The sequence below is a fragment of the Acaromyces ingoldii genome (assembly GCF_003144295.1).
Source record: "Acaromyces ingoldii strain MCA 4198 unplaced genomic scaffold FA10scaffold_3, whole genome shotgun sequence".
NCBI classification, from domain to species: domain Eukaryota; kingdom Fungi; phylum Basidiomycota; class Exobasidiomycetes; order Exobasidiales; family Cryptobasidiaceae; genus Acaromyces; species Acaromyces ingoldii.
In genome coordinates, this window is record NW_020290249.1 from 1,156,056 (window position 1) to 1,175,794 (window position 19,739).

A 19,739-nucleotide genomic window follows, 5' to 3' on the forward strand; every position below is an offset into this window, starting at 1 on the left:
GAAAGTCCACTTCTTCCTTTGGAATCAAGGCCAAAGCCAGACAAGGGGGTAGCAAGATGGCTAAGATGTTCGCCGCTGGCGGAGGAGGCAAGAAGACGACAGCAGCGAACAGGAAAGCTAAACGAGGACCCAAAGCTTATATCAAGACGAACCATCGAGCGAACGGAGATGAAGACGAGCTCGCAGAGATGGCCGAAGAGATGCGCGACGCGGGGGACGACGACGACGAAGAGAACGAAGGAGAGGAGGAAGAACACAAACTGCCCAAGGTCAATGGATCTGCCAAGGGCAAGTCCAAGATGGAAGACGATTTCCTTCTCCGCCTCAATGAGAGAGCAATCAGCAAAACCATGGCGGAGACGAAACGGCTTCAGAAGGAGGAGAGGCTGAAGCAGCAGGCGGAACAGCCAGGTCCGTCAAGGAAAAAGTACTCGTCAACCAATGGAATCGACGTCCCAGATGTCGAAGACGGAGACAGCGATGAAGCGAGTACCGACATGGAAGGAGCGAGCGTTGGCAGCGGTGCAGATGATGATGAAGTCGATGACGAAGGCGACCTTTCTGATCCTGAGTGGGATGAGGCTTCCGACTTTTCCGAAGAAGAGGGCGAAGAGTACGGGAACAAGGATGATGCAGAGAGGAGAGGGGATCGCGAGGAAAGATATTCGGCTAAATTGGCACAGAGATCGAGGAGAGCAGAGCTTCAGGAGATGGAAGAGAAAGAGGCGAGGAAGCGCAAACGTCTGCCGAGACGAGGCGAGCAAGGATGGGATTCGGGCGAGGAAGAAGGGGTGTCAGGAGACGGAGAAGAGACGGTACCAAAGGAGAAGAAAAGTAGAGTCGTCCACGGCCGACTCCCATCGCTTTCACCCGAGGTCGACGAAGAAGAGGAAGAAGCAAAGAGAAAGAGGAAGGAACCAAAATCGACTATTCTCACAGGATCACGCTTCGGCCTCAAGTCGCCCTATGCGATCATGTCGCAGCCCAAGCGCTCAAATAGGATTGTCGCTGCCCGAGAACAGATCGCTCGACTTGCAACCGACGTCGTTGGAGATCCAGAAGTCGGGTTGGGCATGCTTCGGCGGCTCTTTGTCTTTGCCGGCGAGACTGTAACCTCTCCCGATGCAGATGAAGGAGACGATCCTCCAAGGCAAGTCGACGATGCCATTCGAGGCTCTGCAATTCTCTCTCTCTGCGCCGTCTTTACCGACATTCTTCCAGGCTATCGTATCCGAGCCCTCTCGGAAAAGGAGCAAGAGGAGCGCGTGAATCAGGAGACGGCTAGGAGGCGCGAATGGGAGCAGGGGCTTGTTCAGGTGTACAAGGACTATCTGGAGTCTTGTGAAAGGATCTTGAGGGGTGCGTGCATAGACCAGGTCTATAATTGTGACGGTGGCTGACAAGTTCCTTAATAGCCAAGTCAAGCATTTCCTCCCTTGCGCTCCGTGCAATGTGCCAGCTCATGACGCGGGCCACTCACTTCAACTACCGCACAAACCTCATCCGTTCTCTTGTCTCGCACATTTCTCGCAGGTCGTGGGACGAAGGCTCTCAACTTTGTTATGACGCCCTCGTCGAGGTTGTGCAAAAGGATGTTCAAGGCGAGGCGAGTCTCGAGGTGGTCCGGCTTCTCAATCGCATGATTCGCGAGAGACGATACAAAGTCCATGCGAAGGTCATCAATATCCTCCTTCATCTTCGACTGCGTGACGAACTGGCGGCAGGCAAGCGAGCCAACACCACAACAGTCACAAGTGTAGACGGAGGGAAGGCCAGCAAGGGAAAGTCGAAGCCGAAAGAAGTCCGCAAGGGTAAAGCGCAGCACCTGAGCAAGAAGCAGGTGAAGAAGATGAAGGAAATCAAAGAGATCGAAGAAGAGATGAAGGAGGCAGAGGCGGAAGTTGACCACGAAGAACGAGAAAGGCATGTGAGTACCCACTCACGCTCTCACTTCTGTCCGTTGGCCCTCCGCTGAGACTGTCTTTCTTCTTCAGCAAACGGAAACGCTCAAGCTTCTCTTTGTCCTCTACTTTTCCATCCTGAAGGCACCAAAGGTTTCTTCTTCGCTCCTCTCGACTGCCCTCGAAGGTCTCTCACGCTTTGCTCACCGCATCAACGTCGATTTCTTCCGAGACTTACTTGCAGTCCTTAGGCTTCATGTCAAGAAAGCGCTCGGTCGAGAGGAGGGCGAGGAGGAGGAGGAAAATGCTGGGTCCAGTGACGAGGCGCAATCATCGCAGGACGACGAAGAGACACAGGATGGAAAGGCTTCTTCCAGCGACATTCGCCTGGCTTTGCTGTGCATCGTGACGATTTTCGAGCTTCTCTCAGGTCAAGGCGAGGCCTTGAATCTGGACATGAGCGACATGGTATCAAAACTCTACACGCTCCTGCTCTCCCTGGCTCTTCGGTCCGACCTTGAAGAGGTTCCCTCCTCATCCGCTTCCGCGGTTCAACAGCAGGAACCTCGAACAATGACGGACCTCATGCTTCGCGGACTGGATCTCGCCCTCTTGCGTCCTCCTGCCTCTTCGATTCCAGCCGAGCGGTGTGCGGCCTTTATCAAGCGCATTCTGACCTGCTCGCTGCACACTCCGCCCACGACGACGCGTCGCCTGCTCGGCATGGCGCGTGCCCTCATTGCAAGGGATTCTCGACTGGAGGCGCTCCTCGATACGCAGGATCGGGCCAGGGACGGTTACTTTGATCCACTTGCAACGGACGCAGACGTTGACAGTGTTCGACCCCTTGGAGCTGGTGAGGCAGCTTGGGAACTTTTTGGGCTAGCGAGGAGCGTCAATGAAGATGTCGCGCATGACGCACTCAAGCTTCAGGCTTGGAGGCAATTGTAAAGCTCCTCCAGTGGGACGCCCCCGATTGATCCTCTTATAGATCCTCTTCGTCCTTCTAATCCAATAGCTGATCGAGATCATTGAATGTCTTCTGAGATCTTTTTGGAGGTTTATATAAAGAGGAGTGGAGAGATATTGCTGTCGGAGATATAGAGAGAGGCGAGGAGAGCTATTGCTGTTGTGTCAAGGGCCTTTTGGAAATATGAGTTGACTATGGTCGATCTTGAGGATACGTCTAGAGAGAAAGGCTTGTTCTGATTACTTTTGTCGTTGTCTTTTGCTGTCGCCCATTGATGTTCTTGTAAAAAATACTTACCCCTGTGTGCCTCCGTCACCGTTGTTAAGACCTTAATCCTCTTCATCGTCTTCGACGTCTTCGCCAGGTACAGCGTTTCCAGATGAATCCCTCCTCCGCTTCTTTTTGTCGCTTCGGACGGCAATTTTGATTCCTTGAGACGCTAACTTTTTGGAGAGCTCCGTTGGATCCAGCATACCCGGAAACCGACGCGGGGAATAGACGGCTGAAGGAGTAGGCGAAGGGGGTGTCAGTACATCGCCTTGTTTTTCAGTGGCGAAATTCACTCACTGAATGGTTCCGTGTACGCCTCAGCGAGGGCGTCTGATACGCCTTCATTTGTGTGACCGTCGCTGCGGCAAAAGATGTTCATTAATCAGCCTTCTTCCTCCATCTTATTGCTTTGTGGGGCGTAGAACTCCGCGCTGCGGTGCGTCTCTCCGCTCTACACAATTTCAAAACCACCATGATTGATGAGAAGAGGGGCTGCGAGTCTCCTGCCTCCCCCGCTAGATCACTCCGCCCCAGCCTATCCGAAACTGGCGCCGATCGGTATCCGTGCGATGGACTCACCTGCTTGCCAATGCCGTGAATAGAAGTCTGATTCTGTATATGCCCTCAGTCCTAACGCTAAGATCCTGAAGGACGAAAAAGATGCGAAAGACGTCTTGCTCGTCCTTGAGCACATTGGCGCTCGTCACTGCGGCTCCCACAAGATTTCGCGTATAGTGTTCCGTTGTCACTGTCGTCAAAGAATCTTGGCTCTCGACCCCCACCTGTGCTATTGGCGAGGCCGAGGTCGGAATTTCGTCGCGCTGCTCACCGCCTACAAAGACTGGCTCGTAGCCTTCCGCGCCCAGGTCGAGATTGGCCAAATGAGGAAGTGTGGTGCTGCTGCTACTGGTACTGCTGCTCGATGTGGCAACGCCGCCTTGCTGCTGTTGCTGTTGCTGTTGCTGTTGCTGTTGCTGTTGCTGTTGCTGTTGATGTTGCTGTTGATGTAGCTGCTGCGAAGCCTGTGCCTGCTGAATCAACGAAGAGGGCACAGCGGCCGCGTGTTGGTGCACAAGAACATTCCTGGGTGAGGCCATGAGTTCGTCGGGATGACAGAGGTCCGAAGCGAGGAGAAAAAGCGAAGTGTTGACCTCCCTGTGGTCGTCACCGGCCTCGTATCAGCCGCCTACACCAAGATTCAATCTCCCAAACGGCAAAGACTCACCAGGGCGACACCTCTTTGCCGCTCTTCTCATCCGTAATGATGAGTCGCACGATGAGAGTTGGGCTCAGCGGCCGGCGGTCCTGTAAAGGCTCAAGAGGTGAGCCAAGTCTGCCAAGGGATGGCGTCACGACCTCAAATTCACCTTATCCCCGAACCCACACATCCTCGCCCTCGATGGGTGCTGCACGACCACGAGCTTATAGCGCCTGCGAGTGTATGTGATGGTGAGTTGCTTCAATCATTCGTACAAGAGCACAGGAGACTTACCAGCCATCCCTGACCCGCGAAAAGCCTTCGATGGAGTGCCTGGGCGCATCCGACCGGTTGCTGGTCGCGCTTCCACTTGCTTCCGATGTTGGTGCTCCACCTCCCATTCCGGATGCGCTGGACCTTTCTCCTAACGATCCTGCAGAGGTCGTTGTCGTTGCTCCCGCTTGGCCTCCGCTTGTTGTTGGCATGCCTGTCGCAAGAACCGATGCGGATGAAGAAGCGCCAGAGGGCGCGATGGTTAACGACGACGACCCTGCATCTAAGCCAGCACCAGCACTCGTCGTCGAGAGCGACAGTAGCCCATACCCAGGTGTATTGGAGATGGATGCTGTCCTTCCCCTTGCTGTCGAGGCGGCGCTGTCCGGCGAGACGATGTATGTCGACTGGTGCTGGTCAGCCCTCGATGCTCTCCTGCGCGGCATGTGCACATTGAGGGTCGTTGACGTGCCTGGCGATGCGCCCCGACCGGGCGTGTTAGGCGGCGAACGCTGCAGGTCGAGTCTTCGAGCATTGGCAGACGTTGACGAGGTACTACCAGCTCTTGCCCGTGAGCTGGACGTCTGTAGAGCAGGAAGCAATCGGTCGATGCAGTCAGTCAAAGAAGTGCGTGCAAGCCTCACCGTGTGTGTCAGATAGCTCACCTCGCCCAGACGGCCTGAGGAGCGCTGCAGGTCGAGTGGCGTAGCAGGCAGTCCCACATTTGCAAAGGTAGACGTTGTCGCAGATGCTGGCCGAGGATAAGGGCTGGCGGTTGGGGTAGGACCAGTGTCATCGTGAGTCACATTGTGTATTCTCGAAGCTTCTGTCCAAAGGTGCGATGATGTCGATGGCCGTTGCTGGTCGAAACTGGAATGTCCTCGTTGGTAGACTGGTCGATCGCCACCTCTGGAAGAGGTCAATGGCGGCGTTGCAGGTAGCTGCGATAGCGGTGGTAATCTTGGCGGTCCCCCTGCAAGTCCCACTCCTCCGCCATCCAGTCGCCTTTGCACCGACGATGAAGTAAATGACGATGTTGCTGACGGCAGTGATGACGAGGACGATGGCGCTGCTGATGACGATGGCTGCTGAGGGGGTTCCTGCCGGAAAGGTTGATATTGCTGGCCAGAAGGCGACGCTCTTTCGTCGCGGTTTGGACCTTCCTCTGTCTCGCCATCATGCGGCCGTTGCTTGCTCATCGCTACCAAAGAGAGGAGTCGCTAGTCTCTGTCCCACCACAGCGACTCTTGGTGAATGAAGGAAGAGATAGGTGATCAACGTCCGTCTCCAATTCGTTTCTCCCCCTCCTCCTCGTCCTCCTCCTCTTCTTCGTCCCTCGTCCGCCTAATGAGAGTAGGTGCGATTCTCCCTTTTCGGCCTCTTCTCGGCTTGACCTTGTTGTTACGACTATTGTTTTCCTACACCAGCTTTGGCCTCACTCGTTGTCGCGCGCGGGCGGATGAGTCTCGCCGGAGGGCCTGCGGACAACAAATTGGCAGGTCAGCGCTGTCTACTGACGAAGAGGACAGAGGGAAAACTTTGAGAACCGATGGCTGTGCTTTGCGCCCGCGGCCAACGGAGGTCGGCGTGGTGCTGAGCCCGAATCACTCGTCCACTAACTTGTCCTCCGCAAACTGTCAAAGCCACTGTTGCGACTTGTGTAGGTGCTCACCTGAGGATTTGTGAATCCCTCGTTGCTCAAGAAATTGTTTATACCGATCTTGGTGCAACCTTTGCTTCTTCAGATGAGCTTGAACGGCTGAAGCGGCCGATCGGAGCTTGGAAGGTACTATGCTTTAGGACGGCGGTGGCGGCCAAAATAAAGCAATTGATGAAGCTGGTCCGTCTTGATGTTGGAGAGACAGCAGTGATGCGGTCGACAGCGACAGGGCAAAGTCGACCGCAGGGCAAGAGGCGACGGCGGAGGACCAACGCAGAGAGATGCCGTCAATGAGGGCCAAGGAACGCCGTCGGCCAAAGTGCCGAACGAGTGGCGGGTGAAACTGGCAGGCGAAGACTTGCTGGCCCGATCGCGGACAAGATGGTGATGATGGAGCTCCTAGGTGGACGTGCGGAGCGCAGCGGAGTCTGTCGGAGAACAGCCACGGCCAACAGGTGTTTTCGGCTGGCAATGCTAGTCCTGTACTTGCAGGTCCACTTAGCGGATAGACACCCCACCCTGTGTCGTTACGGCCCGGAGACGATGGGCCGAGCCTTGCGGTAAGAGCGATAGTCCTGCTGAATACTTCTTTATGTATAAAGAAGTTGGTCACGCAGTCAGCTATTGATCTATTGTCGGTCTCTCCTCCTCCTCTTTCTGTTGGCTTCGAGGAGAGGCAGCTGAAAATACCTTTCGGGCCCAGTCACCGTTGAGGAGTCCTTCCAGGCAGCTGGTGACCCTAGAGATTCCCCTTCAACAAGAAACTTATGATCCTGTCCGATCCCCACCCCAACTATAGCCCTGCCGTCCCGCTATCTCGAGCAAAAGAGGAGAGGCAAGCTGACGAGAGCTAAAAAATAAGCAGACAATTTTCCGAGATGCGTGTGGGTTGAGCTCGCTTTCTTGCTGCTTGATCTCTGACGGACAAACCTGCCTGGAGGTTCGGACCGAGCTGTCCACTTTGTTGGTGATGGTGCTAGGTGAATGGACGGTTCCGCAGGTTGGACAGACACCCCGGGTAGTGTTTGCCCGACGATGTTGAGGTCACAAAGATACAGGAACGTAACCTTTCGGAGGTAGCGAAGGAGTCAAAAGCCGCTTGTCTCCTCCGTCTGCAAATCTAGCGCCTAGGCCCCGCTTGAGCGGCGACGTGGGAACCGAGGGAAGGAAGTGACCTAGGTTTTGGTTATGCGCGCAGGACCCTGAGAAAAAGTCGCGACGGTCAGATCTCGGTAGGCCTTCTTTCTCTTTTGATGATCCTTCGTCTCTTACCGTTAAGGAGACTGCGGGAGCAGCAGCCAGGCTCAACGAGTGAAAAGACGGAACTAAAAGAAAGGTGACAAAAGCTGACCAACTTGGTGGTGCTGGTCCGTTCGGGCGGCCCAACCACAACACGGTGGACCTGAGCTGTCGGTTCGCTATTAACGGACGTGTCCCTGAAGCTAGCGCTTATTAGGCGATTGAGCTGAGGTGAGAAATATCGGCGAGATAGACAAGCGCGCGCGCGCGACGGGGGAGCGAGAAGAAGAGAGCGCCTCTCGCCTTAGATATCCGACGTCCGCGTTCGGGAAGGGCGGGTCGACCTTGCCGGCCGATGAAAGGGAAGAGGAGGGAAGAGGGAGGACCGCGCCGGGGGAAAAGAGGAAGAACCAAGATGTCCCCTATTTCAATATGATCGGTCCTCTTTCCGAATTGTGTGGACCATGAAGGAATCTTGAGCTGGGGGATTCAGGCTAGGGGTGGGGGAAGGCACCAGTGTGTGAGTGCGAGAAGGTGGAACGAAAGGACGGAAAATAGAAAGAGTCCCGAGATTGCACACCGATTCCTGCGTCGGTCTCCCTGTCGTTTGTTGACCTCCGATTGCATGTGTGAGTGCAAGAATGCGTACGTGTGTGAGTGAGGAAGTAGTAGTGTATGTGTGTGCTACAAGCAGCCCTGTGCAGGTTGCCCTTCTCCCTCGGCGACATAAGGTTCAGCGTCGGGTCTCTAATCCTCTTTTATTTCTATTGTCTGTATTTTTTGTCTATATCTTCTTTAACCTAATCGTCTGTGTCTTCCCAGCCCTTAAATTGCCCTGCAACATCCGAGCGTCCGGTGTTTCGTCGATGGCGGGCATGCAATTCTGTAGTGACAAGCAGCTGGTGTAGTGGCTTCCTGCTGCACATATCGAGTCTGAGCGGAGAAGGGAGAGGGGGGAGCGGACCCGAGAAATGCCAGTGGCTTTGACGGTCGTTATCGGAGCCGCACTCCAGACATCGTCAGCAGCGTTGCTCGAATTTGTCCTACAAATTTCGCCACTTTGGCCGAGGCCAGAAGACGTCGTAGTTCTAGCTGGAGATACTTTCATTCTGCTTGGCAGGAAGGTGGGGACCTGGGTTTGAACATCTAATCCCAGCATGTAATTTTACCTCAAAATAATGATGATGTAGGTGTACATCTATCTCTGCGCGCCACAAACTCCTGCGCTTCTGAAATAATAAACTCACTGCGCTCGTCCCCTGCCAGGTTTGCTGTGTTTTCTTTTTGGAAAAATCTCTCCGACGCTACTACTGGCTGCACTACTGCACAGTATTACTGCAAAAAAATGAAAAGCATCAAGATTGGGACTGAAACAAATACGGACCAACGCCGAGGCATTGTGTTTGCATTGTCTCTCTTCACGAAAGCGAGGGACGAAGATCTTCAGTTGTGCAGACGCATTTGGCAATCATGTTGCGATGTTGCGATGTTGCGACGTTTGCCCGTCCCGCGTCCTGAATTTGGTCAGCTGGTCACTCGGAATTACTCAAGACCACCTCTAGCGAGGGCAGAACTAGTTGCTGCTTGTCTGCCCTCATGGTCTCATTTAGCGCTAAACTCTGAGGCGTTGGTCGAGGCCTAGACTGCCCGGGATTTAGATGGATAAAAATAAATCCTTTCGCGGAGATCGTGGCCAAGCGGCGAAGGGTTTTGGACTCCTCTTCTCCATTTGCCTGGAAGCCACTACTATTAGACTAGCTAGCGTTCCACTCTCTAACACCGCACCGCAGCTAATTTGTATTGTCAACACGCTACAGATCTAAAAGCAAATGGGGATGATTCGGGAAAGGCGGGATGGGTCGCAAACAAAAAAATTAATTACACATGAGAATTGCTGCGCTCTTCCCAATTACGGACATGGCCACTGCCTCAGCTGTATTAAGAACCGAATAAAAACTGCACAAACACCGAGGCATGAGCGGCTGATGCGTTTGCGGGGACTTCATCGATGGTGGGGAGCTGAAAGTAGGCAAGCGCATACGGCTCGCTAGTCGCGACTGCTCCGTGAAAGACGCTCTGCTCGCGCTACTTCTCGCCAAGGCGATGCCGACCAAGGCACAATCAAGGCACTAATCTTCCTTCTGACATGTCGATCTCACAAGTGGCACCCTCGTCGGAGCCGCGAAAGAAAGATAATTTGCAGCGTGATACGGGAACGGAAGTACTCGTGCAGCGGCTCGGAATTTAGTGAAGACGGAGAATGATTGCAGCAAGACAAAAAGAATTCAGGAAGCGCTCTGCTGCGACACACTGTGGTAGCTGGTAGTAGTGGTGGAGTAGTGTATAATAGAGTAATAGAGGGCTCAAGATGGGTACGCGGTCTACTAGTGCAGTTGTGACGGGCAATCTGCATCTCTCTGCCGACAGCGGAGCCGAAAGAATGCAATTTGACGGGCAGATTAGAGTGTAAGAAGGTCTGAACGGAACCGAGGGAGATGGTCGACAGGGCTTTGGTTCTGGCGAGAGATAACAAAATGGCTTTGGTATAGAGAAGTAGTTGTAGTAAGAGTATTGCGGTACAGTGTGGAGCTCGAGATTTTAAGAAAGTGGCTCAACAAACGATGCAGTCCCCATTCTTCTTGCCAAGCTGACCTTTCTGCTCGAGAGCCATCTCCTCGGCTAATCTAACCTCTTCGGCCGGCGTAAGCAAGCCCTTTGCTTGTCGCGACTTGAGGGCTTTGAGAGCTGATGCGTGCTCCGAAGTAGCCCGTCTGTCGGTTGGCGAAGTTGTCAGTAAGCAAGGCTAGCGCCGGGCCACTCTCCTCATGCACAAAGCCTGGTACGTACGGCGCACGGCCAGACACGATTTACCCCTTGACTGTGCCAAAGAGGGGAGGAGGTACCCACTTTTCCGTCTTGTAGTTGCTCGTTGCCGTGCTGATCACGCGGATCGGACTTGCACTCGACCCGGCCGTGCTTCTGTTGAGTGCTGAAGACAGCTGCCCCTCACTCGATTTCGAGGGTTGGTCGTTACTCCACGGCGATGGCACGATGTTGACAAGGCGAGAGCGGCTCGATGGCGGTAGGTTGCTGCTGGATGACCGAGCAAGGCTGGTGCAACTGTGCTGGTTGGGTGCGCGATGCGACGGGCAAAAAGAGAGGGAGCAGCAAGGGCACTGGAAGAAATAAATGGTCAGGAGCCATTGCCTGTGTGGTATAGGAGGATGATTGGTGGACTCACGTTGATAGGGACAACCATAACCTTGTGGCACCTTCGCTCCGAACATTCGCCCTCGCGCTTCGCCCTCTTGCCCTTGTTGGCGATGCTGCCATCTGCATTCAGGGCAGCGCATTCGACTTTGCCCGTCTTGCGATCGGGCGTCAGGTGGGCGTCCATGGCCACGTTTGCGTCCTCATCCCTCTTCCAGTTGCGTGGCGGCTCGTGACACAACGGACAGAGTGGAACCATGAAAGACTGTGATGGGGTTGGGCACTGATGCTCGCCTGTCTTGAAGTGCTCGGAGCAGAAGCTGCAGGAGAGACGGCAATGGAGAATCAGTAACAGCTTGCGTCTCTGAGCGTGTTCAGCAACACTTACGTCTCCTGACAGTCAGGACAGCGGAAGGGAAGAAAGTCCTCGCGATTGCACTCTTGCCAGTGGCACCGCTGGCCGATGAACATCATCTCGCTGTTGTAATGACGCTCAGCGGCCGTCACTCTCCGCGGGGGAGTTGACGAACCAGACATATTGTGTGCGGTCGACAAAAGCTTCGGTATCTCGTCTATAGCACAAGTCGCTGTGGGAGGATGTCTTGGAGGGGGTGGATAGATGGAGACAAAGGCCCGCTCGCCGTTTAAGAGCGCTCGGGCGACTTCGCCACCATGGAAGGTCCAAGAACGACGACTTCGCCTTCGACGACGCGCGTCCGTCAGGAACGAGGCAGCGCCCTCTTTCGTGGGATTTCTCGGCCGTAAACTCTTCAGACTAGATCTCCTTTTCCCGGTTTTCGGAAATTTGGATATGTAAAATTCTGACACGTTTCCCAAAAGTGACGAAGCCACATGACAGAAGCAAAATCGCAGCAGTCGGACCGGAAGAAACGGCTGAGAGAGGCACGATGACGACTGTGGTTCACCTCTTGTGTCTGAAGTCCGACATTTTGACTCTCGCCTGGTGGCTGCAAGAACGTTAATTTTTCTAATTTAGCTCGCCGAGCATGCTCCGTGAGTAAGGTATTTTTATTACATTATTATGAGTAGTACTAGAGCTGCTAGAGTAGGTACACCAGTAGTGCTGCTCACGTTTAGGGTGCAACTTTACTTTTTTTCTCGATCCGCGATCGACGCGCACGCTTAGCCAAAAGCTTGCGCAAGGGAGACGAATCCGTTTCCGCTGCGCGTGATAGCTCTTTCCCATCTCTATCCACCTTCGGGCCAGGGCATCCACCTTGCGACGGAAACACCGCAAGAGCCAAGCGCTGTGTAGACTAGTAATATTGGTAGCTGCTAGTAGTAAAAGTGTCGCCCAAGATACAGCGCTGTACTGTGCTTTACTGCACAATGGGTTATGGTAGGATCCGCTGTCGCGGCGGGAAGATACTGTATTTTGCAAGAATTCAGAAAGGGAAGCGACGGGGTGAACGGAGGAAGAAGTCTAAAGCCAAGTGCGGAGTTCTTTATGCTTAACATGCCTGGTTCCTCCGAGGCAGATTGCCCTATCTGCGTGTAACAGGCTCTGTGCATGTACTGTTTCGTTCGATTACGTCTATGCAAGTCATCGTACGTAGGCTGCCTGCCTCGATCGCTGCGACCTCGAACGCATCCTACCTTAAGTCTGTATTACCTATCATCTATCATGTCACAGGACCGGACCGGTAGAGCAACTGTGGAGGAGAGGAGCGGTATTAGTCGTAGGGTCCATTCAAGATTTAAGACTACTTGAGATCGAGGTTAGGTTGGAATTGGGCAGAATTCCTCAGGATGGGGTTTTGCAGCGGGTTTGTCGTTTAGACTTTGATCTTCGTTGTCCGCCTCATGTAAGCACACTTATTTTCTTGAGCAGCCTTCTTTAAAGCTGTTCTGCATAGCAGACCCTGCAAAAATGTTAGTCCAGCATTAACCAGACCCGAGGCAGGAAGAGAAAATTTTCTTCTCCCTCACCTTAATTTTAAATTGCCTCGGGGCCGGTCAGTCGTCCTTTGCTGCTGCTGCTTACCTGCGCGGGCGCGCGCGCTTACTATCTCGCCTTGCCTTGCCATTTGCCTTTCGGCCTTTGTTGCCTGCGGACGAGCGTGCAAACCTCTTTGCGGCTCCTCCTGTTCGAATCCAATCCCCTGCCCGCTTCTGCCACTCTCGATCTTTGTTTACCATCGCCATCATCTTCGAGTCGTGGCAAAGCAGACACGCTGTCGCGACTTATAGGAACGTCCGCATCTCTTTTCTAGCCTGCGTCCGTTCGCCACGCAGCATCTTTCATCCAGCTCCCAACCAAGCCCTGTCAGCAGTCAACCAGCCTGTGTCTAACCGTTGTTGAACCAACCGGCAGGCTCCACCAGAACATGCACTACGAAGAGTACGAGAGAAGAGCGGCCCACTACCCTCCCCCTCCGCCGTCGGCCGGGGGTCGGGCTAGTCCTCCGCCTCCTCCCTTCTACACGTCTACGCACCAGCAGCATCCTCACAGCCCCGTCTATTACCCCACGGCGCCGCCTCCGCCACCTCCCCCACCCGCGCACTACGGCGGTTATCCAGCTCCGTACGGCAGCGGCGGCTACTACGATGGCCCTCCTGCGCCGAGTCCCTTTGTAGGAGGTTCGCCAGCACCGCCCCCTCCCTCTGCTGTTGCGCACCATCACCACCACGCTCATCATCCGGCACAAGCCTACGAGCCCAAGATGATGGCTGCCACCCACCTTCATCACCATCAACAACAACAACAACAACATCACCACCAGCAGCCCTTCCATACCCATCCACACCCGCACCACGTCGCGCCTGTCCATCATCATGCGCCTCCCATGCATGCTAGTTCTGGCCCTGGACCATTGATCACGCCTCCCATGTCGTCCGGCGGCGATCAGCAACCGACCTACGTGGGCTACATCAAGTCGTCGACAGATGCCATCTTGCTCCTCTCGGCCTGCGACCTGCCCTCGGACGCCAACACGACCAAATCCACCTCGCCCCCCGGCGGCCGAGGCATGACTAATGCCTTGCCACCGCCCCGTCGGGTCACGAGGAGGCTTCTGGACGCCGAGAGGGCTGAGCTCGTGGCCAGCGGCAGCGTCTTTGTCTGGGACGAGAAGGAAGCCGGCATGAAGAGGTGGACCGACGGCCGCGTATGGAGCGCCAGCAGAGTCAGCGGTTGCTTTCTCACCTACCGCGAGCTCGAAGCACGGAAGAAGACGAATCCTTCCTCGTCGCTCAACGGCCATCCCGATGGACCGACATCGAACCAGTACAAACCTGAGGGCCTGATCAAGCAGTCGTTTAGCATCACCACCGCCAGCGGCCGCAAGCTCCACGTCATCTCCTACTTTACCAAGCGTGATGTTCGCGAGGGTCGCCTGCGCCGCGTGAGCGAGGATCCCCGTTTCGTCGGCGAAGGCGGTGGCGAATGGGGCTTGCAGATCGACGAGGCCGAATACTCGTTCCCTGACCTCGGAGGAGGCGGCTCGCACGATGGCCAAGTGGCTGCGCAGCTGGGTTCCCAGCCCCCGCTGCCACCCCAGCACCAGCACCAGGCTCAGCCTCCGCCCCAGTCGCAGTCACCGCATGCTCAGCTGCAGGCTCAGCCCACCCAGCCTGATCGTCAGCATTACTCCGCTGCTGCGCAGCACTCCGGATATCAAGATGACGAAGTGTCGCTGGGCTCCCGAAGCGCCTCGCCGCAATATCCGGCTCAGTCACCCTCGTCAAAGGCTTACCACAATGTCCCTTCTGCTGCCCCCGCCCTTGCGTCGACCACTGCAGCACCATCGACGTCTCTCAAGAGGTCCCGTGACCAAGCGGGCGAAGATGATGAGGACGACGACGAAGACGAAGACGACGAAGAGCACCGGCGAGCCGAGAGGTACACAGCCCAGGATGGGAGGCCTTCGTCCTATTTTCGAGCCGAAACGAATTCGACGAAGCGTCCGCCTGTCCGGCCGAGACTAGCCAGGGGACGGTCTAACAGCATGTCTGCTTCCATTGGCAACTCGAACAATTCGCACCTTGGCGGCGCCGGTAGCAGCTCGACTGCTACCAACGACGGTCGGACTTCGTTTCAGAGCAACACCTCGTTCGCTACGACAGTCTCGACGGGCGAAGGTGTGAATGCTTCAGAGATGTCAGTCAAGGCCAAGTACGGTCTACACTCGCCCACCATGCCGCGCGAGTCTGCCATTCGCGGCAGCTGTGAGATGCAGCCAACGCAGTCGCAGGAGCGCGAGTCGGCCGTGGGCGCCCTGTTGAGCCTTGCCGGTGCTTCTTCTTCTTCCACTCCTTCGTCCAAGGCCAGCAGCGGCGACAACGGCAATCACAACAATAACCTTCACAGCAGCAAGACTCGGACGTCGTCGAAGCTGTCGATTACGACCCCTGCTACAGAAAAGGACAATGAGTCGTCAAACAGTCCCAACTCTCCCTCGTCGCCAAAAACGCCCGCTGCCAGCAGCTCGTCGTCCGGCAGTGGCGGCAACATGGGCCTGGGACTCAATGTCAAGCCTTCGAGGCGAGACTCGGACCGCGACGCACTTAATATGTTCAGTATCCGCCTATGATCTCAGCACACTACCGCACTCGCTCCATTTCTCATTTGCCTTTCCAGCTCGACGACGACTCCGATTCGCGAGCTGTATAGCACGACCATACTAATATCTGCTCCTCCCCTCCCCTTCTTCTCCCGATCGGTCCTATCCTTGTACACATGTCTCCCGCCTCTATACTCTCGTACGATAACGGCTATCCTTTCCTTGATCCTTGATAATAGTGTAATCTTTTCAGCATTCACACACCTTCCCCGGTAGCTTGCCTTTCTATCGCCCCCCACTTGTCGTTGTCTGTCTCCCCCTTCTTTCTTCTTTCTCTATTGTTCGCATGCACTAGCATCTCTTTGCAAAGATCTCTTGTAGAAAGCCCTCTTGTCTGAGCCTCATTCTTCCGTGATGCAAGGAGCAATGGTTGGTGTGTGCGGTACAGTACAGTAGAGAGAGCAAGCGGTGGTTATTTGACGAGAAGTCAGTCGTCTCTCTCCAGGGCCAAGTCATACCGGCACCGGTAGACCTGGCGTGCCTCGTCGAGGCACCTCAGGTCGACATTGGCCAGCAGCAGGGCCTCGTCGGTGCCCTCTACGCGCTGCATGCAGCCGACAAATGGCGCACACACGCAGCTCCTCCCCACCGCCCACGGCTCGTCGCCCTTGTCTCCATCCCAGGCGAGCCAAGCCTCTTGAGAGGCTGGGGGCGCCTTGCCGGCGACGTTGGTCATGGCAATCACGCACTCGTTTTCGATGGCGCGGGCCTGGCACATGCCGTCGAGCAGGCTCGCCTCGCCCGTCGTGCTCCAGCGCAGGCCAGACCGGCCACAGTCGGTGGCATACCAGCAGATGGGCGCAAAGACGACGTCGGGACCTTGCAGGCTCGTGCTGCCGTCATCTGCCTTGAAGAGCATCTCGCGGAACAGCTCGGGAAAGGCGAGGTCCCAGCAGATGAGGATGCCCGCCCGCAGCGTCCGGCCGCGCCGCGTCGTGATCTCAAACGTGCTCGGCGGCGGCGCGTGGTGGAGCAGCTCGTGGCCGGGCGACAGCACGGCGCGCTCGGGGTGCCAGAGACGCTTCTTTGTGTAGCGGCCCGCGACGTGGCCGTGCCGGTCGACGTAGTAGGCCGTGTTGAAGAGCTTGTCGTCGTGCGCCGACGGTGGCCCTTCATTGTTGTTGTTGCTGCTGTTGTTGTTGCCGTCGTCTTTGACATCGTCGAGACGGTGTGGCACATGGTGCGAGCCGAGCTCGACGATGGTGCCTGCCACGATGTCAATGTCGTTGCGCCTGGCCACCGTCGAGATTGTCTTGAGGAAGTCGGACGTCTGCTCCTCCCGAGCCTCGGCCGAGGCGGAGCGCGAGGCGGAGGACCGTGTCCGGACATCCTTCCACGCCTCGTGCGTGGCGCCCGTCAAAAAGTACTCGGGAAAGACGACGACGTCGGCACCGGCCTGTGCGGCCCGCTCGGCAAAGCGCTGCAGCTTGTCGAGGCCTCCGGCGCCCCGCGGGCCCTGCTCCGAGGGCAGCACCTGGGCGCACGCGATGCGGAGCTCGTCAATGTCCGACGGCGCGAGTCCCGGCGTGTGGCGCGGAGCGAGAGTGCCAATTGTCAGAATGTCCTCCTCGGACTCGAGACGGGCGGGCTCCTCTGACGTCGTCATTGCAGCAGCCATGATGCTTTCTTTTCCTTTGGCGGCGTCGTAAGAAAAAAAAAAAAAAAAACCGACACAATATGGCCACTCTGTGCAAATATCTGTGCGCACGGATTCCAACTTGCAGACCAGGAAGAAGAAAGATCGCAAACAGCACGCACGCGTCCCGTCTCTCTCTCTCTCTCTCTCTCTCTCTTCTTCTATTTCGCACGCACGCACGCAAGCAGCCATTGCCATTGCCCTTTCTTCCACAGACGAGGGCTGCTGCCACGGCTGACAAGAATGGCAGACTACCAGGAGCGCCTCCAGGCCGTCGCGGGCGAGCTGTCCAAGATTGAGGCCGAGCTCGAAAAGGCCGTCGAGATCCGCCAGCGCCTCGACTCGCAGCGGTCGGAAAACGAGCAGGTGCAAGTCGAGTTTCGGCGGCTCAAGCCAGACGCGGGCGATGCCATCTACAAGCTCGTTGGGCCCGTCTTGCTCAAGCAGGAGACGGCCGAGGCAAAGGGCAACGTCGACAAGCGAATCGAGTTCATCGATGCAGAGATGTGAGAGATGATTGGGGCCCGGCATGGCGCAATCGCCGATGCTGACGTATCCTTCACCAGTAAACGAGTAGAGGCGCAGCTCCAGGAGATCAACCAGCGGAGCGAAAAGAAGCGCCAAGAGGTCAGTCACGATTCCATGAAAAGGCTCCGTCTAAAGAAAGGCTGATCCAGTCCCATGCACAGATCGTCGCCATCCAGCAAGAGGCCCAGCAACACCAGCAGCAGCAGCAGACAAGCGCAGAGGCCGTCTCAGCGTAATGGGTCGATGTCAAATCAACAATTTCGACCTCACTAATACATCATCTGTAACACTATCAAAACGACTGTGCGCGCCTGGGAATGAAGAGGAAGTTGGAAAGGTATATGGCTGAGTGGGACGTTACTAGATGCGACGCTGCCGAACAGCAATTGGGCTTGTCATGGGCGAGGCTCCCAGACTCGACAAAGGGCTCCGACCCGTGGCGAGGGAGCTGCTGTGGGGCAGTGGAACGCGAGCAAGGGTGGGTGAAGAGGCTGGGCTGCTGGACCCGCTCCAGCCGCCCTGGGCGGTGGCACCGTGGGGAAGGACCCGAGGAGCCGGCCCTTGCCAGCCTGGTGCGCCAAAGGGCGAGGCCGACGAAGACGCAGTGGTAGAAGAGCGAGGTGGATATGGCTGGTTGATGGCACCACCACCACCACCACCACCACCGCCGCCGCCGCCGCCACCGCCAAAGTAGTCTTCTTCGTCGTCTTCCTCGTCCGACTCCCTCTTGATGTTGAGCTCTTCTGCGTAGTGCTGTCCTTCTTCCCCCAGCCCAGTAGAAGTCACATCTCGCAGCTGGCCGTTGAGCTGGCGGAGGTGCGACTGCCTACGCTGGGCCCTCTCCTCCTTTTCCCTCGACTCCCGCATGGCGCGCTCAATGACGCTCTCGCCACTCCGGCCCCACTTGAAGGCAGCGCTCTTCTTGCTACGCTTTCTCCTTGCCTCGACGCGGTCCTCGTCCAGTGCCTCGGGCAGGGCCTCGTGCGCACGACGCTGCAGGTCCGCCTCGACGCGGGAGCCGTCGCCCAGGACAAAGGAGCCAATGTAAAGGACAAGAGCGGCGACGATGCCCATGGCCGTGCCCACGGCCAGACCGGCGCCCAAGAAGACGCTGTGGGAGCCCGCGTCAGCGATGTCTCGTAGCACTGGAAGACAGAGAGGAGAGGGGGGAAGGGGGCGGAGAAAAACAACTCACTAGACAGGGTATACCTCTCGGACGATGATGGCGATGAAGCGAGCAGGGAGCCAGACGAAGAGGAAGAGAGCGCCTTGGCCGAGGTAGATGAGAGGCGCGCCAGCCGTGAGGGCAGGCGCGACGAGGGCCCTCTCGCCCGTCCATCGAGTCGTGCGCCACGATGTCTGTGCGGCCCACCCGACGGCGTGCGCAGCATACATCGTGGGCGTCCAAACGACTCGCTGGCTGAACCAGGCCGCGATGTTCCACGCGATCCAGAAGAGCGACAGGGCAATCTGGGCAGATCTGGAATGTCCTTCGTTGTTTGAGTCATACGAAGCTGGCTCGATTGTCTTGCGCTTTCTTTTCTTCGAAGGAGGAGGAGTAGCTCGATGCTCCGCGTCGTCCTCGTCGTCCTCGTCGCCTTGTGCATACTCGCTTTCTCTCTTTCGGCGACTCTGACGCTTTATGGAGGCAACAGCCTCGTTCCTCGTCGGCGCACTGCTGACCCTCTCCTTCTGCGCCTCTTTGATAACCTGTCTCTCTCGAGCCAGCCTCCTTGCCTCGCTCAGCTCTACCTCGTCCGTCAGGATCCTCCTCGGCACATATTTTGCCCATCGCTCCGCCCTCTCCTCGTCCGTTTCTCCATCCCTGACCTGTGGCCGATCCGGCGACGAGTGCTGCTGCTGCTGTTGCTGCTGCTGGATGATGTGATGGTGGTGTTTTTGTCGCGCGTGCGACGACGACGAGACTGGCGCCTGGCGGACGGCAGACTCGTGCGCGGCTCGGTAGTCGGCCTCTGCAAGGACCGGTGTGGCACCGACGACAAGCAGCAGCAGCGCAAGCACCCTCGTCATGGCGCCGAGGCTGACCATTGATGCGGTGTCGAGAGAGCGAGCGAGCGCGTCGCTGTCCTTTGCAAAAGAGGAGGGGGAGGGGAAATGCACACGGCACGCAAAGTGGGTTTTCGAGGTGGAGAAAGCGACTCGAGGCGCGCGCGCTGGGTGCGCGTGAAATGGCTGATGAACTTAGTCGCAATAATAGAGGGGCAGAGAGCATCGCTTGCCTGTCCAGGATCCGCTCTCTCTTTGCACACC

General features: G+C 56.5%; 8 protein-coding genes across 8 annotated transcripts; 4 read left to right on the plus strand and 4 right to left on the minus strand.

Moving 5' to 3' along the window:
- Positions 1–13: 13 nt before the first annotated feature.
- On the plus strand, positions 14–3,037 carry FA10DRAFT_301565 (NOC3p-domain-containing protein). Its single transcript, XM_025525005.1, has 3 exons — positions 14–1,359; positions 1,416–1,927; positions 1,995–3,037. Exons 1-3 carry the CDS (start codon positions 57–59, stop codon positions 2,850–2,852), a joined length of 2,673 nt encoding a protein of 890 aa, XP_025377493.1. The 5' UTR covers positions 14–56; the 3' UTR covers positions 2,853–3,037.
- Positions 3,038–3,200: 163 nt separating this feature from the next.
- FA10DRAFT_286009 (hypothetical protein) lies at positions 3,201–5,811 on the minus strand (the record flags this gene model as incomplete). The annotated part of the gene is made up of 7 exons (XM_025524040.1): positions 3,201–3,373; positions 3,439–3,500; positions 3,721–4,296; positions 4,367–4,446; positions 4,509–4,572; positions 4,634–5,196; positions 5,278–5,811. 7 exons carry the CDS (start codon positions 5,809–5,811, stop codon positions 3,201–3,203), a joined length of 2,052 nt encoding a protein of 683 aa, XP_025377494.1.
- FA10DRAFT_109425 (hypothetical protein) lies at positions 5,638–6,476 on the plus strand. Its single transcript, XM_025517860.1, has one exon. The coding sequence runs from the start codon at positions 5,867–5,869 to the stop codon at positions 6,296–6,298; it is 432 nt and encodes a 143-aa protein (XP_025377495.1). The 5' UTR covers positions 5,638–5,866; the 3' UTR covers positions 6,299–6,476.
- Positions 6,477–10,122: 3,646 nt separating this feature from the next.
- Positions 10,123–11,258, minus strand: FA10DRAFT_286010 (hypothetical protein; the record flags this gene model as incomplete). The annotated part of the gene is made up of 4 exons (XM_025524041.1): positions 10,123–10,282; positions 10,419–10,687; positions 10,753–11,041; positions 11,110–11,258. The coding sequence occupies 4 exons, from the start codon at positions 11,256–11,258 to the stop codon at positions 10,123–10,125; spliced, it is 867 nt and encodes a 288-aa protein (XP_025377496.1).
- A 1,811-nt stretch (positions 11,259–13,069) lies between these two features.
- On the plus strand, positions 13,070–14,913 carry FA10DRAFT_260158 (hypothetical protein; the record flags this gene model as incomplete). The annotated part of the gene is made up of 2 exons (XM_025519999.1): positions 13,070–14,822; positions 14,852–14,913. The coding sequence occupies 2 exons, from the start codon at positions 13,070–13,072 to the stop codon at positions 14,911–14,913; spliced, it is 1,815 nt and encodes a 604-aa protein (XP_025377497.1).
- Positions 14,914–15,501: 588 nt separating this feature from the next.
- On the minus strand, positions 15,502–16,941 carry FA10DRAFT_266795 (carbon-nitrogen hydrolase). The gene has a single exon (XM_025521641.1). The coding sequence runs from the start codon at positions 16,920–16,922 to the stop codon at positions 15,732–15,734; it is 1,191 nt and encodes a 396-aa protein (XP_025377498.1). The 5' UTR covers positions 16,923–16,941; the 3' UTR covers positions 15,502–15,731.
- A 242-nt stretch (positions 16,942–17,183) lies between these two features.
- Positions 17,184–17,704, plus strand: FA10DRAFT_286013 (Prefoldin beta-like protein; the record flags this gene model as incomplete). The annotated part of the gene is made up of 3 exons (XM_025524042.1): positions 17,184–17,446; positions 17,507–17,567; positions 17,630–17,704. 3 exons carry the CDS (start codon positions 17,184–17,186, stop codon positions 17,702–17,704), a joined length of 399 nt encoding a protein of 132 aa, XP_025377499.1.
- Positions 17,643–19,598, minus strand: FA10DRAFT_266796 (hypothetical protein). Its single transcript, XM_025521642.1, has 2 exons — positions 18,664–19,598; positions 17,643–18,579 (listed from the first exon to the last, which is right to left on the minus strand). Exons 1-2 carry the CDS (start codon positions 19,515–19,517, stop codon positions 17,829–17,831), a joined length of 1,605 nt encoding a protein of 534 aa, XP_025377500.1. The 5' UTR covers positions 19,518–19,598; the 3' UTR covers positions 17,643–17,828.
- Positions 19,599–19,739: the final 141 nt, after the last annotated feature.